Consider the following 22,324-nt stretch of genomic DNA (forward strand, 5'->3'; position numbering starts at 1 on the left):
TGTAGGCACAATTTATTAGTGGCCCGAAAATCAGGATTGCCAACTAAAAAATTACAATTATCAGTGTTGCCAAATCATTCTACTGATTTTAAAGTGGCCTGGATTTTTGACTGGCCTGTAGGCACGTGCCTACTTTGCCTAATGGTTAATCCGGCACTGGTCCTGGACCTAAGCTATCATTCCCGTTTTTCATGGGATTCTAACCATATCCTTTTGTGTATTGCTCAATCAGGTTCAATGTCTTCGAAAGAAAAATGATCATTTCGGGCGGAGCTTTTCTACATGGTTTATTCGCCACCCGAATGAAACCGAGAAAAAGGCACGCCGGAAGGTTGGTTAGTTCACGATTTAGTACATTGCACAAGGGCCGTTAAGAGCGAAAATGTGACAGAAAAGCGATAGAAAGGGGCAGAGTTACTGCATGGCAGCAATATATTTGATACATAAGATGAGGGCGAAGACAGTAACCATACGTAGGAGGAGCAACAACCATTGTTTTCCACCCCTATCTTCGCCCGCATTGGCCCAAAACACGCAGTTACAGAACAGTGAAACCATGAGCACGCACGTTAACACCCACAATGTTTGTTTTGCAGCACTGGTTCCTGCCTCTTGCAGCAAATACGATTTGCGCCAGCAGCAACAGTAGCAGCAGCATCTGTAGCAGCGTCCGCGGTCAGCGAGCGGAAGTTTGACTTGCGGCAATCGAGGCCTCGTGCTCCCGCCGATAGTTCTCCCATCGTTCGTCGTCACTTTCGTGAGTCAGGTAGCGGGTTCCGACAGAGCCTTCCAGTTGCCGCAGATCCAGCCACGTTTGAAAGTCCTGTACAGCAAACATAGGGAGTTGTATTTGATGCTTAAGGCAGATTGGCAATTGGGAAAAGAGCTAGTAAGGGCCCAAACCAGGCGAGAGAACTTAAACATTATCTAAGACATCAGGGGCGGCTCGTGCGAGGGGGCTGCGGAGCTGCAGCACCCCCAGTATATTTACTTGACATTCCTATTCCAAGTTGTTTTAGAAAACAATCTTTACATATAGTTTTTATGTTTGATTAGTGTATACTACGAAAAACTTTTATGGCATTAATCGGCATTTTATTAAAATAAAATTAATAAAAACTTTGTATTCTTTTAAAAAAAAAAAATTTTAAATAATAATAATAATAACTAGAAGGGTGGCTTTCTGATATACTTCCATTTTATATATTCTATACGATATTTACCAATTTACTATACACATCATTTGATCTACACATATGATTGTTTTTGTAAACAAAAACTAATGGGTCCCCACACACGTGTTTGTGCGGATTTACGGTAAACAAATGTTGCGGTGATTTTTAGATTTTTAAGGAAATTTTTTTAGAAAGCATTAACCCAACAATAAACATTTTTTGTTCGCATTCTTTTTGCACTATTATTGTCATTTAATTACAAAAACATTAAAAAGAACGAAACAAATACTTTAATTTAATCTCTTGCTTTGACCCAGATATTGTCGTCCAAGTTCGGGTTTTAAACACATATTTTTCTAGAAAGCTGTAACAGTTGTGTTACAGACACTTTAAATTAAAAAGCAATTTGCTACAAGTGTACACATAACAATTCGTTTTTCATTTAACTTTGTTTCGCAAAACCATTGACCTGTAGTAACCTCTCAGGGTGCAACGACTGTTTGACCTATTGACACCGTTTTCAATAGCACGCCGTCCTTACTGTTCAACAACACCGTTTGACCTAATTTATACATGCCTTGAGTGTTGATTCCTAAATTTATTGCCAAAAAAACGCTACGTTATGACGAAAGAAAGTTCTGAACTGTGTTAGTAATACCTACTAGTTGACCTTAAGTAACCCGTGGTCATGCGGCGGCCGACCTGACAACGAGCATTTAAAAAAAAACATTTATCTTGCAAAAATGTCAAGTTTATTTTTTCAACTTTATTTTGATTAACAAGTTTTGCTTGACATATACGAAACCGACGCACGCTTATTAGGTTTAAATCACGTCATAGGTGTGAAACCTTTGCCAAAACTGAAAATGTGATAACTTAATAAAACGAAATAGCATTGCTGTGCAAAACAGCTGATTTCTGATCACCAAAACGACGTCTCGTAAAACGTCTGTCCGACGTCAAGCTGAGCCCTCCTGCTATCGTAAACCAGTGAGTTACTCTCTTGGGACTTCTGCCTACAGTGTCTTTCTTGACCAAACGAGCGTTAGACACATTTACGTTTCGGGGGCCTGTGGGTGAACCGCTGGGTAATTCGGGGTCAAACTTCTGGAGGATCAAGTTTGGATTAATAACTAACATATGTACAAATTTAAATAAATCTGAAGCACTCTTTGTTTACCAAACGAGCGTTACAAACCAGCGTTAAAAATTTCACGTTTCGGGGGCCTGTGGGTGAACCCCTGGGTCATTCAGGGTCAAACTTCAGGAGGATCAAATTTTGGTTAATAACTAACATCTGACAAAATTTAAACAAATTTGAAGCACTCTTTCTTGACCAAACGCATATAACAAACCATGTTTTAAAAATTTTGCATTTTGGGGGCCTGTGGGTGAACCGCTGGGTCAATCGGGGTCAAACTTCAGGAGGATCAAATTCGGGCTAATAACTAACATCTGTGCAAATTTGAATAAATTTGAAGCACTCTTTCTTAACCAAACGCGTCTAACAAGCCAGCGTTAGACAGAAAAAAGAAAAAAAAATACGGACAAAAACAATATGTGTCCCCTTCAGGGAAGGGGACCCATAATAATAATAAGTTATCTATGGCGGAGCTGCAGCTCCAGTTTCGTGACGTTTCATGACGTTTTCAGTTGTGCGCATGCGCACTTGGAAAAGCTACATGCCGGGCGAAATAGGCGAGAGGGGGCTGTGGCTCGCGCAGCCCCTCCCGTAACGTAGCGCTATAGTTGTGTTGTCTGCTTCGCGTCAGTGAGCTCCAAAGCCAAACCCGTGTACTGTGTTTTTAAGTTCGACAGTGAGTGCAGTAAAATAATTATTTTGCTATCATTAAATTTATTGTTTGACTGTTAGTCGTGACTTTTTAAGATGACTGTAAGTGGGTTTCAGTTTTTACAGTTATCATTGAATTAAATAAGTGTATCTAACACCTTGAAAAAGAAAAAAGGTCATCTAACACCTTTAAAAGTCACAATTAACCTTCATAATAAATAACTGAATTAAAAAGATTTATGAAAGTATGGGACAAAGCATCTGCTACTCCAATGTCATGCAGGAACTAGAAGAGTGGCTTTCTGATATACTTCCATTTTATATATTCTATACGATATTTACCAATTTACTATACACATCATTTGATCTACACATATGATTGTTTTTGTAAACAAAAACTAATGGGTCCCCACACGCATGTTTGTGCGGATTTACGGTAAACAAATGTTCCGGTGATTTTTACATTCTTAAGGACAAATTTTTAGAAAGCATTAACCCAACAATAAAAAAAATTGTTCGTATTCTTTTTGCACTATTCATGTAATTACAAAAACATTAAAAAAACGTAACAAAGACTTAAATCTAATCTCTTGCTTTAACCCAGATATAGTCCTCCAAGGTCGGGCAATTTTTTTTAGAAAGCTGTAACAGTTGTGTTACAGACACTTTAAATTAAAAAGCAATTTGCTACAAGTGTATACATAACAAATTGTTTTTCATTTAACTTTGTTTCGCAAAATGAGTACCATTGACCTGTAGTAACCTCTCAGGGTGCACACGCCAAACGACTGTTTGACCTTTTGACACCGTTTTCAATAGCACGCCGTCATTCGTGTGCAACAATACTGTTAAGCCTAATTTATACATGCCTTGAGTATTGACTCCTAAATTGATTGTTAAAAAAACGCTACGTTATGAAGAAAGTTCTGAGCTGTGTTTGTAATACCGACTAGTTGACCTTAAGTAACCCGTGATCATGCGGCGGCCAACCTGACAGCGAGCATTTAAAAAAACATTTATTTGGCAAAAAAGTCAAGTTAATTTTTTCATCTTAACTTTTATTAACAAAGTTTTTCTTGACATATACAAAACCGAAGCACGGTTATTAGGCTTAAATCACGTCATAGGTGTAAAACCTTCGCCAAAACTAAAAATGTGAGTGATAACTTAATAAAACGACATAGCATTGCTGTGCAAAACAGCTGATTTCTAATCACTGAAACGATGTATCGTAAAACGTCTGTCCGACGTCAAGCTGAGCCCTCCCGCTATCGTAAACCAGTGAGTTACTCTCTTGGTACTTCTGCCTACAGTGTCTTTCTTGACCAAACGAGCGTTAGACACATTTACGTTTCGGGGGCCTGCGGGTGAATCTCTGGGTCATACGGGGTCAAAATTCACATGGACCATCTTTAGACCAATATCTGTAATGTGTATAAAATTGAAAAAGTTTGAACCATTCTTTCTTGACCAAAACGTGGGAACAATAGCTGTGCTAAAAATTTCACGTTTTGGGGTGCTGTGGGTGAACCGAGGGATCAAACGGGGTCAAAATTCACATGGACCATCTTTAGACCAATACCTATTATGTGTGTCAATTTGAAAAAGTTTGAACCATTCTTTCTTGACCAAAACGTGGGAACAAATCCGCGCTAAAAATTTCACGTTTTGGGGGGCTGTGGGTGAACCGAGGGTTCAAACGGGGTCAAAATTCACATGGACCATCTTTAGACCAATATCTGTAATATGTGTAAATTTGAAAAAGTTTGAACCATTCTTTCTTGACCAAAACGTGGGAACAAATCTGCGTTAGAAAGAAAAAAAGAAAAAAGAAAAAAGAAAAAAAGAAAAAAAGAAAAAAAAAATATAGACAAAAACAATATGTGTCCCCTTCAGGGAAGGGGACCCATAATAAGCAACAACAAGAAATACTCAGTTTTAGTTCTTAATGCTACCAAAGAAAAATTAAATTTGTGACTGTGAAGTTAAATGCCTCACTGAAATTCAGGCAATATCAAATGCAGAACAAACAACTGCAGAAGCAACAGGAATTTTGAAATGAAGACAAAAAAAGAGTGAAGACAATTTAAAGTGTGGATTTCTTAACACACCATGTGGACAGTATTTGCAACCAAGTGCAATCATGTGTATTGATATAATGGACATGTATACATACAGTATACAAACAGTGTACTGTTTGTCTAAACAGTAGCTGCTAAATTGCTTCACAGGAAGTGTTTCTTAAGAATGAACATTCTACAGACAAGATAGTAGTGACACCAAGCGCATCCTATTGTTGACAAAGAAAAGCTAGTTACTCAAATGAAAATGTTTCTGTAGATCTGATGTTCATGATTACTTTGAAAATAATTAGTCTTGAGATGATGTTTTGACAAGTTAAATTACTAGGATGAAAAATCCTTTTTGCTGTTTCCATGATTCCTTCAAAGGCAAAACATTTCTTTTTAACACTAAAAAAGATGCCAATTTTTCTGAGGAACACCAATATTTCCAAAAGACTTGCACTTGCAGTGCTAGTACTAAATAGAAAAACAGTTTCTTAGTTATTATTTGGGATTAAGGAAGAAGCTATCAATTAACATGTCCAAACTATAACTTCATGATTCATTTTGGTTGGAAAAAGGAAGCACAAGATTTAATAATATGGTTTAAATTTAAGTGAGAGTGTTGCAAATTTTAAAGCTTGAAGGCGTTTTGCACTTAAAAAAGGAATTATAAGCTATTTGCCAGCAAGCAGCAATTATAGCAGTTAAGAAACTAAAATACAATTAATAGTCTGTACACAAAAATTCAAGAAAGATGTTTAAATGAATAAGTTCTGAAACCAATGTAATGCGGTTGTTAAATTTGTTAGTTATGATACCAATAAAAAGCTGTATGGCTAGTTTTTTTTTGTGTGACAATAATCTGTGAAGTGTCAAAAAATATGTGAAAAACGCTGACTGTGACTAAATTTACTTAAATAAAACATGACAATTTTTGTTGTCGAACTGAAATACTCATTTATATCTATTTTTTCTATTACTTTTTTTCTATATTCCTGTTGTGTTTAACCGTATTTACAACCGCTTCGTTTCGAAGCTGTGCCACGTGTGTTTTTGTTTTTCACATTATTACTGAACGTTATTGTGTTTGGCCCGTCGCTGTGCAAGTAAACAAAATACACAAATGATGCCGTCTGCTCTTTACACTCGTGTACATTATTGCGTAACAAAAATTACGTCACAATGGAGTTGCTAATTAAGATTTGTATTAGCTTTTAAATATATTGCCAACTTATATATGTTCAGTAAAGGCTAAAATTTGTAGGGGCAGCACCCCCACAAATTTTAGGCACGAGCCGCCACTGGTGCACATAATAATTGTTCTTTGCAAAAAAAACTTTTGAATTTACAAAAAGTACCCATAGTCAATACAATGCTGTTGCACTAATACTCTCCCTTGGCTTATGGTTGCTGATGTTGACTGTACGAATATGTAGTTTTTTCGTTTACCCTACCAATAGGAATTCAAATTCCACTTAAAGCACAAACCTGGAGCCACGGATGGAACAGCGTCTTGTCGACACTCGGTCTCTTTCCCTTCTTCACTTGCAACAAAGTGCTGATCAAATCGATAGCTGCGCAACAGACAAACCGCATGGTTGATCATTACCAGAATACACTTATGCTTGCTCAAGCACCCCATTTACATGGTATACACCTGGGGTTCTTTACTAGGGGAAGTAGGTGTTGTGCTATTGATAAAGGTTCCTAAGGGATGGCACCCATGGTGGGTAAATTTAAAGTAGAAACTGATAAATGCTTTTATATAGAGGATAATTAACAAGGCTTTAAGTAAAGTTACGTTTTTATAACACCCATCCTTTACAGAATTTTTAAAATATTCACAATACTGAAGTGTAGTTTTTTGTACAGAATTGGGTTCATGTGATGTTTGAATGTCACGTTTAGTGCGTTAGAGAAAATGCACCAGTACGAAATAAAACAGTTGTATTTATTTGTGTACTTACATTCGCGTCCCAAGTCCCTCCATGGATTGGCTGGGTACATGAATGCAGCGTTTTGTATTTGCTGGTTGATGTCCTCGTCTTCGTTGAAGGGAAAAGTGCCCGACAGGCTGACGTACACGATCACCCCCACCGACCACATGTCTAACGATCGGTTGTAGCACTACAATATAAAGCCAAGATTTATTGATATAGAATATACATCATTTACATCAAATCGCGCAAAATACACACAGGTTGTCGTACTAGAGTACTTGACAGATGATGGTATGAAGGGTTTTACTCTGTTCTCTTTCGTTTTTTACTGTTGTGATTACAGTGTCAAATCTCTCCTGCCATTTGTCAAACTGTGTGCACATTACGGATATTTTAATATTGTCAAGACACTACAATCCAAGACAAATTTCAACGGCCCTGGATTGAGCCTTAGTATTGCTACCAAGGTCGATTTTGCTGTACAGATTGCAAGAAACCGCCTCGTGTTAAGTTGTACTCTGCGCGGTGTTAATTTCAAAAAACAGAGTGGCACTCTACATAAGAAAGAAACAAAACAACTTTTTTTTATTTCGACACACCACGACTTTCCCAATTTGATCAAATTTTCTGCTGTAATCTGATTCACCGCAGTTCGTTACGAACAATCACGTGTGCACATTCAGCCACCTGTTTCGTGCGCAATTCTGTGTGTAGCTAAGCCATCTAATTAGCTATCAACATGAATTCACGCTCGTTTCTAAGAATTCCGACAGCACAGCCACGTTTTACATGGGCCAGTACACGTTACAAAGACCTGTTTAAAATTCAGGAGGGGCTAAAGCACAGCCATTCACCTGAAAGCTGTTGTCAGGCAGCAAGAATTTAGTGAGGATGCGCAGAATTATTTTATCAAAAAAAATCAAAAAATGGGCTTCACTGTAGTATCGACAGCGCATGACAAAATCACATCAGAACCGATTCCTGACTTTCTGTTAAATTTTAATTGGAAAAAAAATAGATAGAAATATCAGAAGGTCCCTTGAGTGACGAAGACAGCGAGAAAAGGAATAACGCACAGTTATACAAAATCAAGCCCAAAACCCACTAATATACTGTGATGTATTCACTGGGCCCTTTTTGTATGGGTTTTTGCTTCTTGCTTATTTCAAAACAATAGGAAAAAAGCGACGCCAAATTCCTTTACACGGGGTTAGAATGTCACAGGTACGTTGTGAACCCATTTGCTTGTTAATTAGCAGTGTGGATCATCACTCCCGGTCAGTTTCTGCTAAATGCATACCGATTGAAAGTGACACATCACGCCAAAAGATGTTATTTTACGGTAGTGTTCCGCGCTAAAATGCATAGAACACATGCGAACTGACCAAGACATAAAACGAAAAGGACCAAAGTGTTTGGGATTTTTGCTGACGGATGTAAACTGCACACGAGGCACAACGTATTATCAAGAGGTCAAATCGGGCCAATTATCAACTGTTACATAACGTCGCGACACGCCGAGCATGTTTGATCGCATTACCACGATGCGTTAAGCGGAAGACTACTTTAGTCATTGTGGCTTATACTGATGGTCTTAGGCTTCAGCCTCTGAGTAGAAGCAACGGCAGATGTATGATAATGCTAGAGTTTAACAGGGGCCACTTACGTCAAACTGATAGGTTACGTTCATAATACGTTGTAAAATTTATTACGGAGGGATTCTGAACGGTCGTTGGGTCAAAGGGTGCTGATGTAAAGAAATACGTTGCATTGCTTCAATTGGCATATCAAGTGATAGTAATTCAAGTTATTGACTCACATCTTGTACATGGCCGAAGGCGACATATGTGGTTGTTAAAATGTGTTAAGCAGTGTTTCTCAATCCTTTCCGGGTCGCGTACCACCTGACAATTTTTTGTATCGCTGCGTACCACATAATGTCCTAAATCCTGCTTTAATAGATATGCCAAGAAATAAGCCCATTTTCTTAATCTGGCTAGCGCTAGCAAAAGAATGTAAAAAATACGAATTTCGCCCAAACCAGGGCTGATCGGTTGGGTCAGTTGAGTTACAATTTTAGATTTGACTTAAATTTGGTTTCGCAGAAAGCTACTCGCGTACCTACTAAAAAGTTCCGATGTACCACTAGTGGTACGCGTACCACAGTTTGAGAACCACTGGTGTAAAGCGATGCATGTTGGCTAAACCAATATGATGTACTGTAGACAAAATGCATGTACCCCTGAAGACCTTTAAACCCAATTCATTTTCTCATGCGGTATATTACAATGCCGCGGCTGGGAAGAAAATCTGACTACTCGAATTTTTCAGGGCACAAACCCTTGTAGCGTTCGACTCTTTACCCCTCAGTGGTCACACGGTCGAATAACATTTCTCAGTTGGCTTGCTAAGCAACAACAAACCTCTTTTTTCAGCACTTCCGGCGCAAGATAAGCAGGCGTTCCCACCACAGAACGGCGGAAAGACTTTTGTCCGATAATTCTTGCAAATCCAAAATCACACAGTTTTAGCTGCAAGAAAAAAGCAACTTATTTCCATACACACACATTTTTTTCTCGCTAAAAAAACAAAACATTAATTTCACTATACATGTGGTCCATTAACTCTGCTTAAGCTAATAAACTAGTCAAATTAAAATTTCATGTATGATATAATTTATAATTTTCATGTAGAACATTATATTTGAAAAAGATACTGACGATGCCTATTACTTGGTGAAATACATATGTCTGAATAAAACGGTGGACGACTTCAGACTTGTCAAAGTTTTCATAATAGTAGCCAATAACCGGTTAAAATTGCAAAAGCAAATGGGAGGTTTTTTTAACTTGCATTTCACTTTAATTCTTAGGGGATTGGTTTAATAGTCTGAGGTTTATTATCGAAACCGGATGTCGTGACTGAGCGTTACCTACGTTATACGGTCGCTGACGTCATCTACAGCAGTTTTAAAAAAAATTTGAATGCATATATTGCACATGGTATGGTTTACCTGTGGGAATGGGTCGTTGCTGGAAAGCAGAACGTTCTCAGGTTTTAAGTCACAATGCACGATGTTTTGCCGATGGAGATAGCGAAGTGCGACGAGAATCTGAGAAAGTAATACGACAACTAGAAGAGTGGCTTTCTGATATACTTCCATTTTAGATATTCTATACGATATTTACCAATTTACTATACACATCATTTGATCTACACATATGATTGTTTTTGTAAACAAAAACTAATGGGTCCCCACACGCGTGTTTGTGCGGATTTACAGTAAACAAATGTTGCGGTGATTTTTAGATTGTTAAGGACAAATCTTTAGAAAGCATCAACCCAACAGTAAAAAAAATTTGTTCGTATTCTTTTTGCACTATGTAATTACAAAAACATTAAAAAAAACGTAACAAATACTTTAATTTAATCTCTTGCTTTGACCCAGATATTGTCATAACAAATTGTTTTTCATTTAACTTTGTTTCGCAAAACGAGTACCATTGACCTGTAGTAACCTCTCAGGGTGCACACGCCAAACGACTGTTTGACCTTTTGACACCGTTTTCAATAGCACGCCGTCCTTGAAGTTCAACAATACCGTTAAGCCTAATTTATACATGCCTTGAGTATTGATTCCTAAATTGATTGTCAAAAAAAACGCTACGTTATGACGAAAGAAAGTTCTGAACTGTGTTTGTAATACCTACTAGTTGACCTTAAGTAACCCGTGATCATGCGGCGGCCAACCTGACAACGAGCATTTAAAAAAACATTTATTTTGCAAAAAAGTCAAGTTTATTTTTTTCATCTTTACTTTGATTAACAAAGTTTTGCTTGACATATACAAAACCGAAGCACGCTTATTAGGTTTATATCATGTCATAGGTGTAAAACCTTCGCCAAAACTAAAAATGTGAGTGATAACTTAATAAAACGACATAGCATTGCTGTGCAAAACAGCTGATTTCTAATCACCGAAACGACGTCTCGTAAAACGTCTGTCCGACGTCAAGCTGAGCCCTCCCGCTATCGTAAACCGGTGAGTTACTCTCTTGGTACTTCTGCCTACAGTGTCTTTCTTGACCAAACGAGCGTTAGACACATTTACGTTTCGGGGGCCTGTGGGTGAACTGCTGGGTTATTCGGGGTCAAACTTCTAGAGGATCAAGTTCAGATCGATAACTAATATATGTCCAAATTTGAATAAATTTGAAGCACTTCTTCTTTACCGCACCAGCGATAAAACCCAGCGTTAAAAATTTTACGTTTCGGAGGCCTGTGGGTAAGCCGCTGGGTAATTCGGGGTTAAACTTCAGGAGGATCAAGTTTGGATTAATAACTAACATATGTACAAATTTGAATAAATTTGAAGCACTTTTTCTTCACCAAACGAGCGTTACAAACCAGCGTTAAAAATTTTACGTTTCGGGGGCCTGTGGGTGAACCACTGGGTAATTCGGGGTCAAACTTCTGGAGGATCAAGGTTGGATTAATAACTAACATATGTCCGAATTTGAATAAATTTGAAGCACTCTTTCTTTACCAAACGAGCGTTACAAACCAGCGTTAAAAATTTTACGTTTCGGGGGCCTGTGGGTGAGCTGCTGGGTAATTCGGGGTCAAACTTCTGGAGGATCAAGGTTAGATTAATAACTAACATATGACCAAATTTGAATAAATTTGAAGCACTCTTTCTTTACCAAACGAGCGTTACAAACCAGCGTTAGACAGAAAAAAGAAAAAAATACGGACAAAAACAATATGTGTCCCCTTCAGGGAAGGGGACCCATAATAAGCTGCATACCAAGCAGTACAACTGCGCTAGTGATACCTTTGTAAACAGCATTCCGCCACGAGTGTTTAAAATTACTCTCCCTTTTAAAGTTGTGCTTTTAAATGCACATGTTGTAATGTATGCCACACACACATATATATAGCTATATATATTAGTGATAGTCTTTTTTAGCACCAATTTATTACCTTTTCTGCTCTATTGTGCCTTTTTTACTATTTTTTGAGACATTACATATTTACGGATTTTGACTTTGTGGTTTAGGTTGATATTGATAAAGAAATAATAAAAACGATTTTTAAAGTGATTGCATTTTTTCAGTAATTATTCAGTATTTATATTGCAATTGGTTGGGTTATATGTTTTGCTAGTTGGAAAAGAATACCAAAAACACGTAAATATTTTACAAAAACCAGTCGACGTGGGATTCGAACCCACGATAGACTTACTTGTGTGATCAGAAACTTGGTGATTCTTTCTGGCAGTCGTCCGTTTTCACTGGACAGAATCATCTCAAGCATGTCGCCACGCAACTTCTCCATGACAACGAACACTTGCTCGGGAGTCTCGAACATGTTGTACAGCTTGACGATGCCGGGCTGGTCCAAGCACTGCATCACGTAAACTTTTTTTTATTAGCAAAATGCAAACTATCACGGACGTGTCAATTAGGGATGGGCCAAAACTGCAAATGTTCTGATTGGTCGAGTACCGAGCATCTCACTTTGATGCTCGGTGCTCGGCCGAGCACGCTCGGTGCATTATGACGTCATAAAAAAATCCCCTTTCTACGTTTTAGCTCTATAAGGTCTCTTACGTCACCGGCGGTGTTTTATTAAGCTGTACATGCCCATGAAGTGCGCGTTTTCCACCATCTAATACATTTGAAAAATCATTCGTTTTTGTCCATAGACATGCCTTTAGAACACTAGTTACATATGTTAGCAGGGTATGAATATGCAAATTTAACGCTCGGGTCAGTTTGTGCAACTGCTCGGCCGAGCACCGAGCATCAAAAACAGCGATGCTCGGTACCGAGTACTCGGGTTCTGGCTCGGCTCGACCCATCCCTAGTGTCAATACAACTTGGCGCAAATACCATCTAGTAATAAGAAACAAACAAACAACTCAAAAATAACGATCAATAAAATCAAAATTCAACTTTAAAAAATAATGTTACCGTACAAATAGATACGCGCATTGATTGCGCATTTGAGTTTTTACCCAACCCGGTCTGGCGTGTCACAATACACTTTACGGATCAATTAGGCGTGAGAAAACGACGGCTCAGATTTGATAAGGGCAATCGCAAGAATGCGCGGTTTCGCGGTACGTTTCACGGCCGTCGAGGCCCAGTAGCCGCAAGCGGCGGAAATCCTTTGCATAGAGACGCACTGTGAGTTAATCACTAGGCTAACGACGCTCCCCGACAGTCCAGACTCAACACGTCTAACGCACCATGCCAGTTGGCACTAGTAGAGCAAATACTACCGACCTCGAGAATTTGAACTTCGTGTCGCAGTTGGCTTTCCTCTTTATGCTGGAATCGCATCTTTTCGACAACTTTAATGGCGACGTCGAAACCCTTTTTACGGTGTTTTCCGCCGTACACAATACCGAACTGCCCGGAACCCAGAACTTCGTCTGGAAACACTTGGTAAATCTGTAAATTTATTATGTGATTAACAAAGTAAGTATGTCCACAAATGATTATAAATCCGGGTAAATTGATTCTGAGAATAATTCCCTGTTCTATTACCATTCTTGCAATGATTTCCACCTTTCATATATACATTATACATATATACATAACAAATTGGGAAACGTTTATTTCCCAGTTAAAATCAGTTGGTCATCTTATAAAGAACAGGAATACTTTGCCAAAAGGCCATCTTTAGTGTCCATCACAATGCGTGATTATGATAAATGCAACTGGTTATAAAGCTGAGTGCATACTTGTATCAGCATTTGCATGCGTATCAATACATGTATGTTTTAATTCAAATTGTTCGATATCAAATTGAGCGGTAAAAAACACCCGCCGTGCATAAATATTACACTTGATTAAAATGCGCGAACGGGTTTAACCCATACAATGCAAAAACGCAAAGCTATAATCTTTGCCAGCTGCTATGCCATTGAGCTGCTTTTGCTACCAATCTTGATTGCGGCTTAACAACAGGCGCCAACAATGATACATCATAGAGGAATTGACAGCGGTCGATAAAGCAAAATCGAACTTAGGTCAAATTTCGCGGCTTTGGTTACCCAAAAACGTGTGTTATGTGTCTACGGTGTTTCTGTATGTATTATGAAGATTAGAAAAGTCGTTCTCTGTCAAGGCCGCTTGATAATTTTTGCGTTATGAATATAAACCAAATACCGTGCATGCACCGAGATACCGCACCCTATTTTCACGCTATTAAGGCATGAATACTTGTATAAGATCCGTCATACGGTTGAAATCATAAAAACGCAAAAAATATACGATGATTGACGCCAACACCTTATACAATATACTTTTCCTAAACACGCTTTCGTGGTATCAAGGTGAACCTTAACGGTTACCACGTACAGTGGTTATAGGGCGGGGTCGCCATATGCCAGCCTATCGAGGAACAAGCGTTCCGGGCGAATAAGTGCTCACCTGGCTTATGTCGGTCGCCTGGCCGTCCTCGGCATCACGCGTGAGTGAAATCATCACGGAGACCTCTGCAAAGCAAAACACAAATCGCTCGTCAAGGGCTAGAAAGCAATCGCTCATGTGTGACTGAGTGTGGGCGGTGCTCGGAATTCCTAAAAACTGCTCTTAAAGTCAGTTTTAATAGAATTTGACGTTTTGAGAAGACACAAATTTTAGTACCAAGTAATTGAAATTCTCAGAATTTTTGTGAAAAAAAAGTTAAGGCCGACCTAATGCAAATCAACAAATGCTAAAAGAGGTTGCAATTTGACATGGACCCCAAAATAAGGACAACTAAAGATTTACATTTTTATGCAAATTTAACAAACGTTTTTGAACAAATCTCATGCGAGCAATGAAATATCACATGCCACATTTTTTGCTAAAAACAATCTTTTCCAGCAACTCCTTGTTCATAGAAAGTATTTTGTTTCAAGACAGCTTCAGTCTAGGTTTACTTTTACTTGTAGCAGGGTTTTGACTTGTAATTGTTGAAAATAAACAAAATAGGGACTCAAGTAAAAAACAAGGACATTTCTTAAAAATATGAACGGTATGGCAACATTGCTTATAAGGTATGCACAAGAAAATAACACCAAGACTTCATTGACCTTGTAAAGTTGGTTATCAGTTGCCCTCACAGGTTCAATAACCCTTAAATATATGTATGTGTAGGAAACTTACTTCGTTTGATTCCAGTACCATGTGCTTGTTGTGTTTGTACCTCCACAGGAGTGAGCGCATGGAATATCATGTCATGCCATTCCTTGATGTTGCTTGGGCTGAAAAGTAGCCAGTTCAAGGTCAAATGTGTGCCATGAACTTGTAATATGATACTGAACTATATGAGTTTACATATTTTTTGCAATGGCCTCCTATTCAACAGTGCTGTGTGTTTTATCACCTACACACTTTGCTATGTGTATGCCATAAGCACCTTAATAAAGTTGTTTATTGCTTATACACATTTTATAATCTTAATATGATTATGCCTGAAAAAAGTAAAGCCACCATTCATCACATATAAATTGCTAGTTACTTGACAACCAGACAATAGGGGTTGAACATCACATCCAGTTAAAGGACTTGGTATTTTAATAACAGCCTCTTATGGGACTTAACATCAAGTTATTAAATCCTTTCATGAGCATGCAGACATTCCAGCATAAGCTGATTTGTGTTTAAGCTCTATTGAGTGAAATAATGAAAGTGGTATGTGGTGTCTTCATGGTCAAGTCACAGACTTTGTGTTCTACTCCATATTAATGCATACATTTTTATATCGCTGGCTAACAAAACATAACTCTAAACTGTTCTAAACCAAAGTTCTTACAGGACACAAGAAGCTAATTGGACAAAAAATTCAATGGACAAAACACCATCACTTTTACTGACAGTAAGAGACAAAAATGTAATAATTAAAATATGCTAAAAACTTACAGTTTTGTAGAAAATTTGAAACTGGAATTTTCAGACGGGAGCACTAGTAGTTCAGAATGATTTATGTTATTATTGAACTGTCTTAGGAAAATCGCTTATTGTCAAAGCCTACATCTAGTTGCACATTAAAAATAGACACTGTACATAGAACTTATGATGTGTTTCATTGGTTCATCTTTCCTACACTTCAATGAATTTAAAAACTATTTTAAGTCGTTTGATGCTATTACCGGGAAAGTTTTTAAAGGTTAAAAATCACTGGCATATACTTTTGACATGCCCCGCCCAGTAAGAAGCCTAGGAAATGCATTTTCACACTTATTAATTACATAGAAACTTACTCTGTATCTGCATCATCACAGACCACGAATTCCAACCCTGAGGTCAAAATCTTGAAATGTGTTGGCATTTGAGCATCAGCATGCATATGAACAATTGTCAGAATTTCACTCAGTGGAATTTCCTACACAAAAATAACAACATAGACTTTTACATTCTAACTGACAATCCGGATTACATTATGAAACATTAAGTTAAGAAAATTAAAGTGGAGAGTTGAACTTTATTATACATTAATTCAATATGTAAATGGTTTGAAAGCACCAAATGAGCTGGAGAGATTCAACCACTTTACAGTTATGTATGTTTATTTCACACAGGTTTGACTGTTTTACAAGTGTAAAATTTGTACAAAAAAGAAAGATTTTGTACAATTATAGCATTTTTGCTTCAGAAATAGAAAGTGTATTAGTAAAAACTCAAAAGTTGCTGTTTTGTTTAAATATTTAAACTTATAAAAGGGAATTGTGCATTCCAAAATATAAACCCAACAACAATGTTGCATGTTAGTTTGTAAATTTAACCTGGCTGGCATTAGTTACAAACATTTGGATTGCCAACTGAGGTCTTCATAAAACTAGGTATAGAAGAAACAAAATATTGATTTCGAACTGCAACAGAATCAACAATTAAAGACAAAAGCGTGTGCACACAGACATTTTTTTACACATTAACAAAACTTGTTTATAGGTTGAAAATATAATAAATAGTGCTTCCTAGGCTTTGGGCAGAACCTCACAGCTGGACAAACATTTTTTTCTTTAAAACTAAATAATTACACTATAGTCCTTGTGAAAATTGTCCACCATCAAGCTCACCAATAACAAAACAAAGTTCTAATGATTCTAACATGAAAAATTTGTTTTTTAAAGCAATTTTGAGTTCAGCCATTCTTAAGGAATTTGACTTTAGTAAAGTTCAAGGATTTTTATGCAGATGGTTTAGCATTTTAAGCAGATTAAGTCCAAATACAAGAAAGTTTGAAAACACACAGGTTTTATCAACAAAAATACACTTCAACATGTAAGTAAGCAGGCCCACAAACCATGTTTCACACCAAGCAACTACATTTAATAATCAGTAATAATTGCGTATGTTGCCGATTAGGAGATATTTGAGCAGAATTGAACATAAAGCTACATACCTGGTCACGTTCCATAGTCTCAATGTTCTATTGGTATACAAGCAACACTACAATGTTAACCCAATGGTTGGCATGTCAAAATGTTTTAGACATCTTTGCATCATTGCACTAATTAAGTAACTGAGGTTAAACACATAATGTACAATCACAAGACCCTAATTTTTTTTCCTGAACAGCTTACACTAAAGCAGTGTTCCTCAAACACTTTATAACTTTTCGTAGTACGCCAGGCCTATTGAAGTGGTATACAGTCTTCAATAGGCCTCTATCCTAACTTTATTATTTTATACTGGTCTTTTTGTCATTATCAAAGGACTGTCTATCCATAAAGCTGAATGGATATTTGAGCAAACCAAAGGCTTGAGTTACTAAACAGAAGTCAATTTCCCATTTCCCCCAACAATAGGCCAAACTTTATCTAGTTTTGCAAAATTACGCATCACAATTATCCAAATGCAAAATTATGGAACTTGGTTATCCAACAACAGTTTGTATTGGGTATTTTAGCAGACTGTAAAGTCTATTATGTCTAACACAGGCATGATAACAATGTTGTTGTAATGAACAATGCATGGTATGTAACTGTACAGGCACTGGGCCTGAGGTGAAAGAGGAGCTCTGTTATATCCTGTTTCCACTGAAATCAGTACTGGATGCAAATCGTGCAACATAACTGCAGAAAAGCTAGCAGCAGACCTTGCCCTTTGTTAAGATAGTGAAAGGTTGAGCAAAAGTGTGTTTGGGTCTCAGCAACTTATTATTTTTTGACACAGTGTAACATATCACCTTTAGGTCTTACATTTTTTAATTTCTTAAAACATTTTAAAACAAAGCATTACACCACAGGCCTCAAAAACACATTTTTATGCAGTGACAAACACAGCAACATACATTACATTTTTGCTGTTCTGAGTTCAAACATGTAAACTGACAGACCTGGAAAACTGCAAATTTAAACATAGTGAGTTTATATGCACAGAAATACCTTGTAATAATTGGCACCAGTTTCTCCCCTGTACATGGTTATAGATTTGGTGTCAAGTCTCCAGAAGTGCCTCTTTTTCTGTGGTAAAACACCAACGATAATTTAATATCTGTTCATAAAAACAGAATTTGCAAAATGTCAAGGGTTTTCTAGTATCATCTTAACATATATATTTAGACATATATAATGGCAGAGACAAGGGACAAATGTAGCATATAAATAGCAAATAAATATACAGTAGTTTGTGGTAGCATATAAATTTAGAAGCATATACAGTAGCATATAAATATATATATCACTAACACCCAGCATATACAGTGACCCAAAAATCAACCTGTTTTCCACATGTATGCACAAGGTAAGCAAATTTATTTAACTCACTAAGTGACCACAAAGTCAACCTAGTGTTATCATTGGGAAAATCTGTCACCTGTTGTTTGATGCTGACAACAGGACAATGAAACATTACCAACAAATGCTGCCAAATTGTGTGCACAAGTTTTACATTGGAACACTACACACAGATCTGTTCATAATTTTGATGATAAATATAACAGCCCAAATAGATGTAAAAATCAACATGTTTTATTAATCAAAGATATCACTGATGATGGCATGAGCATTTGCCAAAATGTTCAAATAACAAAGAATGTCCATTTTCATGTATATTTGGGCTGTTATATTCATCATTATTGAAAAAATTCAACAAACAGTATGCAGGTTACCATGGAATCTCGATTTGTAAAATGCCACAGCCATCCATCCTTCATGACAGTGGTTGAGCGCTTTTTCGTGTGCTTTACTGACTGCACAACCCTCATTAGTGGAATGTTTGGAATGTCAGGGCTGAAAAAAGGGGCCAATGGTCAAAAACAAGTCAAAGACAACACTACAACCAGGCAACAACATACAGTACACTTTGTGATGGTTAGAACAGTTGAAACTATGACAAAATTGAAAGTCTTTCTGTAGATTATGGCTGATTTTGATAAAAAGGAAGTTAGGGCACATTGGGTTTTTAACTGACTAAATGAGGTGGCTTGTTAATTGGTTGGTCGTGAGGGCAAGCTACCATTAATTCCGCGAATTTGATGCAATAATGGCACTACAGCACTGACATGCGATATAGCTCATTAATGTCAAGGGTATGATTGATAGCTCACACTTAACCGACAATGTGATAAAAGCAAATTTAAGATAATCCATTTTCACCAAAAACAAACAATTTTTTAGAGGTCTAATAAAGGGTATAAAAAAATGTAAACGTAAAAATTTGAACAATTAAAGGCTGATTCATTTTTACATAATTGCAAATTGGCTCATCAATATCAAGTTAAGCTTACTTATCAATTTCCATATCAGTAGGTTCCACTTCATTTGGAGTAAATGGGTCTTCTTCATCTTCATTAGGAATTTCCATCCCTGATTCAGATGCTGAATCATCTTGAGAGCCTGTAATTAAAGTATAATAAATAACATTCAGGATTTTACCAACACGATTATAAGGACACCAGGACATGATGCACATGACAAACTTTATGTGAACTGTATGACCTAAAACTGGACTGTAAGAGACGTAACAAAAAATCGAGGATTTTTCAAAAACTGTGGTCAAAGACAATTTATACATTTTGTTCCATTAACTTTTTTTTATGTTAATCAGTTTGTATGTAATGCAACTTCTTGTCAGCAGTTAACAGGATATTGGTAATCACAAGGTAATATATCACAGCACAATGTTTGCATAAGGTTGGCACTAAAAACAAACATCCTTTGAACAGGTTTGATGCATAAAGTGGCTTCCTACAACATGATCTAAAAGGGCACAAAGCCTTCAAAGAAAAGTCGCATAGAATATATTGTGGAATTTTGTTTTTTTGAGGTTTTTTGTGCTGCTGATTAATATCTGCAGTAGTTAAGGAATGTAGTTTGCCACAAAATGACTTTTCTCAAAATAGATATTGTGTTCAAAATTTTACAAAAGCAAATGTATGAAAGCTCACACAGTTTGTAAATGATTTACAAACTTTTCACACACAAAAAGGCCACGACCACATTTCAGAAATTTTTTGACAACATTTACTTATCTGTTTGCCAAATAATTTGTTGTAAATATCATGGAACAACCGTAAAACAGTTAACCTCAAAAACAACTGATGTAAAACAGCATGTTATGTAACATTCAATAAAAGGTTAATCCAAAGCACTAGGGCAAATGTTATGTCAAAATGTTACGTGTTAAAGGATGAAATTGTAACAGTACACAAAAATATTTAACATACTTTTTCCACAGTCTTCTCCTGGGCAAGTAAGGGGCACATCTTGTTTGCATCGTTTGTGACAATTAAACTTGCAATCTGTGTGCAGCAAAACATAGGACATGAGACAAATTGTACGTTTTGACAGCCACAAAATTGTTTACCCTTGCACTGCAAGCCTTGTTTGAATATGCCTCTGAGCAAACGCTTACATTGCATGCATTGTGTTGGCCTGGTATATGTGTGTACCTAAAGAACAATCCAGTATGTTTAGCATGAGTAATACATATATCTGGGGTATCTGATGCCCTAAATCTATGACACAGTGGATGAAATAATCAACACTTGGTCAAAACACAAACCTGAAAACTGTGGGGCACTTTGATTTTTTGAAAAGTTTCTTTCCATATTGGGCGACATGAGTAGGTTCTCTCAGATCTTTTATTGTTTGAGGAGGTTGTGGAGTGTATTGACTGCAAAAAATGAAAGGTCGTTTAAAACACATAACAATACTTTAGGGAAAAAAGTTCCCTATCAGATGTCAAGCCAAAATGAAGTGATAATGCTTACTCCAATTGAATTTTGACTGGTGATAGGGCCATTGCTTGTTTGTAAAGATGTTGACGCTGAAGCCTTTCTCTTCCTGGCCAATGTACAATCGTTTGGTATTCGGTAAGCACATCGTTTGTGGTAGTTTTGGCCACAGCCTAAATAAAAACACAGGGAATAAAGCCTGTTAAACTGGGTCAAAGGCAATTTACAGGCAGGCAAAATCCCCCACATAACAAGAACATTAGGGTCATAAAAGGCAGTAAAACAAACAACACTACCCAAAGACCAGCAATTAAATAGTTTTAAAGATACCTTCACAGCGAAGTCCTTGTCTTACAATGCCCCAAAGCATTTCTCCGCAGTGATCACAAAACGCAGGTGAATGGTAGGAATGTACAAAAAGTGCATGGGGGCGAATTTTAAGGTTTTCATCACCGTAATCCGCTAAAATGTGGTAACATATTATAACAACTTCAAGCATTTTAAATAGGTCTACTTGGTGCTACTTACATGACAAAACCACCTCAATAATACACCCGTTTTTGATATCATCAGCATCACGAACAACATTCAAAATATTTGGTGAATTTAAATCGTGAATAAACAGAAATATTTTTTCGGAGAGAGTCATGCATATTTGTGCTTGTGGAAACTGAAAAAAATAGATTCATATATATATACATAAATCCATAACAATTCATAATGTTTTAAAATTAAGTATTCACCCTTGAATATGCAATAAAAAGTAAAATCTGTGTGGTATGTTTTCTTACCTGGCTTACAAGTACTTGACAAGCAAGATCTTTGACAGATGACAGTGTAAGTTCACTTCGACTTACAACCACCTGTTCCCGGTGAAAGCCAATTTGGAAGTGGAATTGTACATCCAGTATTGGATCAGGTATTGTATCACTTTCGCTATTGAGGCTGGTCCTGGATGGAATGAGTGGCGATGAAGAACCACCTTGGGAGTGAGATCCCAATGAGCCATAACGGCCTTTCATGTTCAGTGAAGTGAAAAAATCAGCTATGTCTATGTTTCTGTATACATTGGACACAACTCATTACTGTATCACATTGGTAAAACTATTCATTCCTTGCAGCAGACTATCCATGACAAAGGCAAGGCTGCAAATCTTTAGCATTCTTACAAAA

The 22,324-nt window shown here is 37.1% G+C and overlaps 1 protein-coding gene across 1 annotated transcript; it reads right to left on the reverse strand.

Moving 5' to 3' along the window:
- Nucleotides 1-270: 270 nt before the first annotated feature.
- Nucleotides 271-22,324, reverse strand: LOC145213562 (serine/threonine-protein kinase D1-like). Its single transcript, XM_080081890.1, has 20 exons — nt 21,943-22,324; nt 21,680-21,821; nt 21,482-21,613; nt 21,188-21,324; nt 20,980-21,090; nt 20,782-20,866; nt 20,642-20,716; nt 19,703-19,811; nt 19,085-19,205; nt 18,360-18,437; nt 16,233-16,354; nt 15,136-15,233; nt 14,416-14,480; nt 13,264-13,431; nt 12,218-12,379; nt 9,987-10,085; nt 9,397-9,504; nt 7,001-7,160; nt 6,522-6,607; nt 271-823 (listed from the first exon to the last, which is right to left on the reverse strand). Exons 1-20 carry the CDS (start codon nt 22,171-22,173, stop codon nt 677-679), a joined length of 2,436 nt encoding a protein of 811 aa, XP_079938016.1. The 5' UTR covers nt 22,174-22,324; the 3' UTR covers nt 271-676.

The sequence above is a fragment of the Phallusia mammillata genome, chromosome 2 (genome assembly GCF_965637545.1).
Source record: "Phallusia mammillata chromosome 2, kaPhaMamm4.hap1.1, whole genome shotgun sequence".
NCBI classification, from domain to species: Eukaryota; Metazoa; Chordata; class Ascidiacea; order Phlebobranchia; family Ascidiidae; genus Phallusia; species Phallusia mammillata.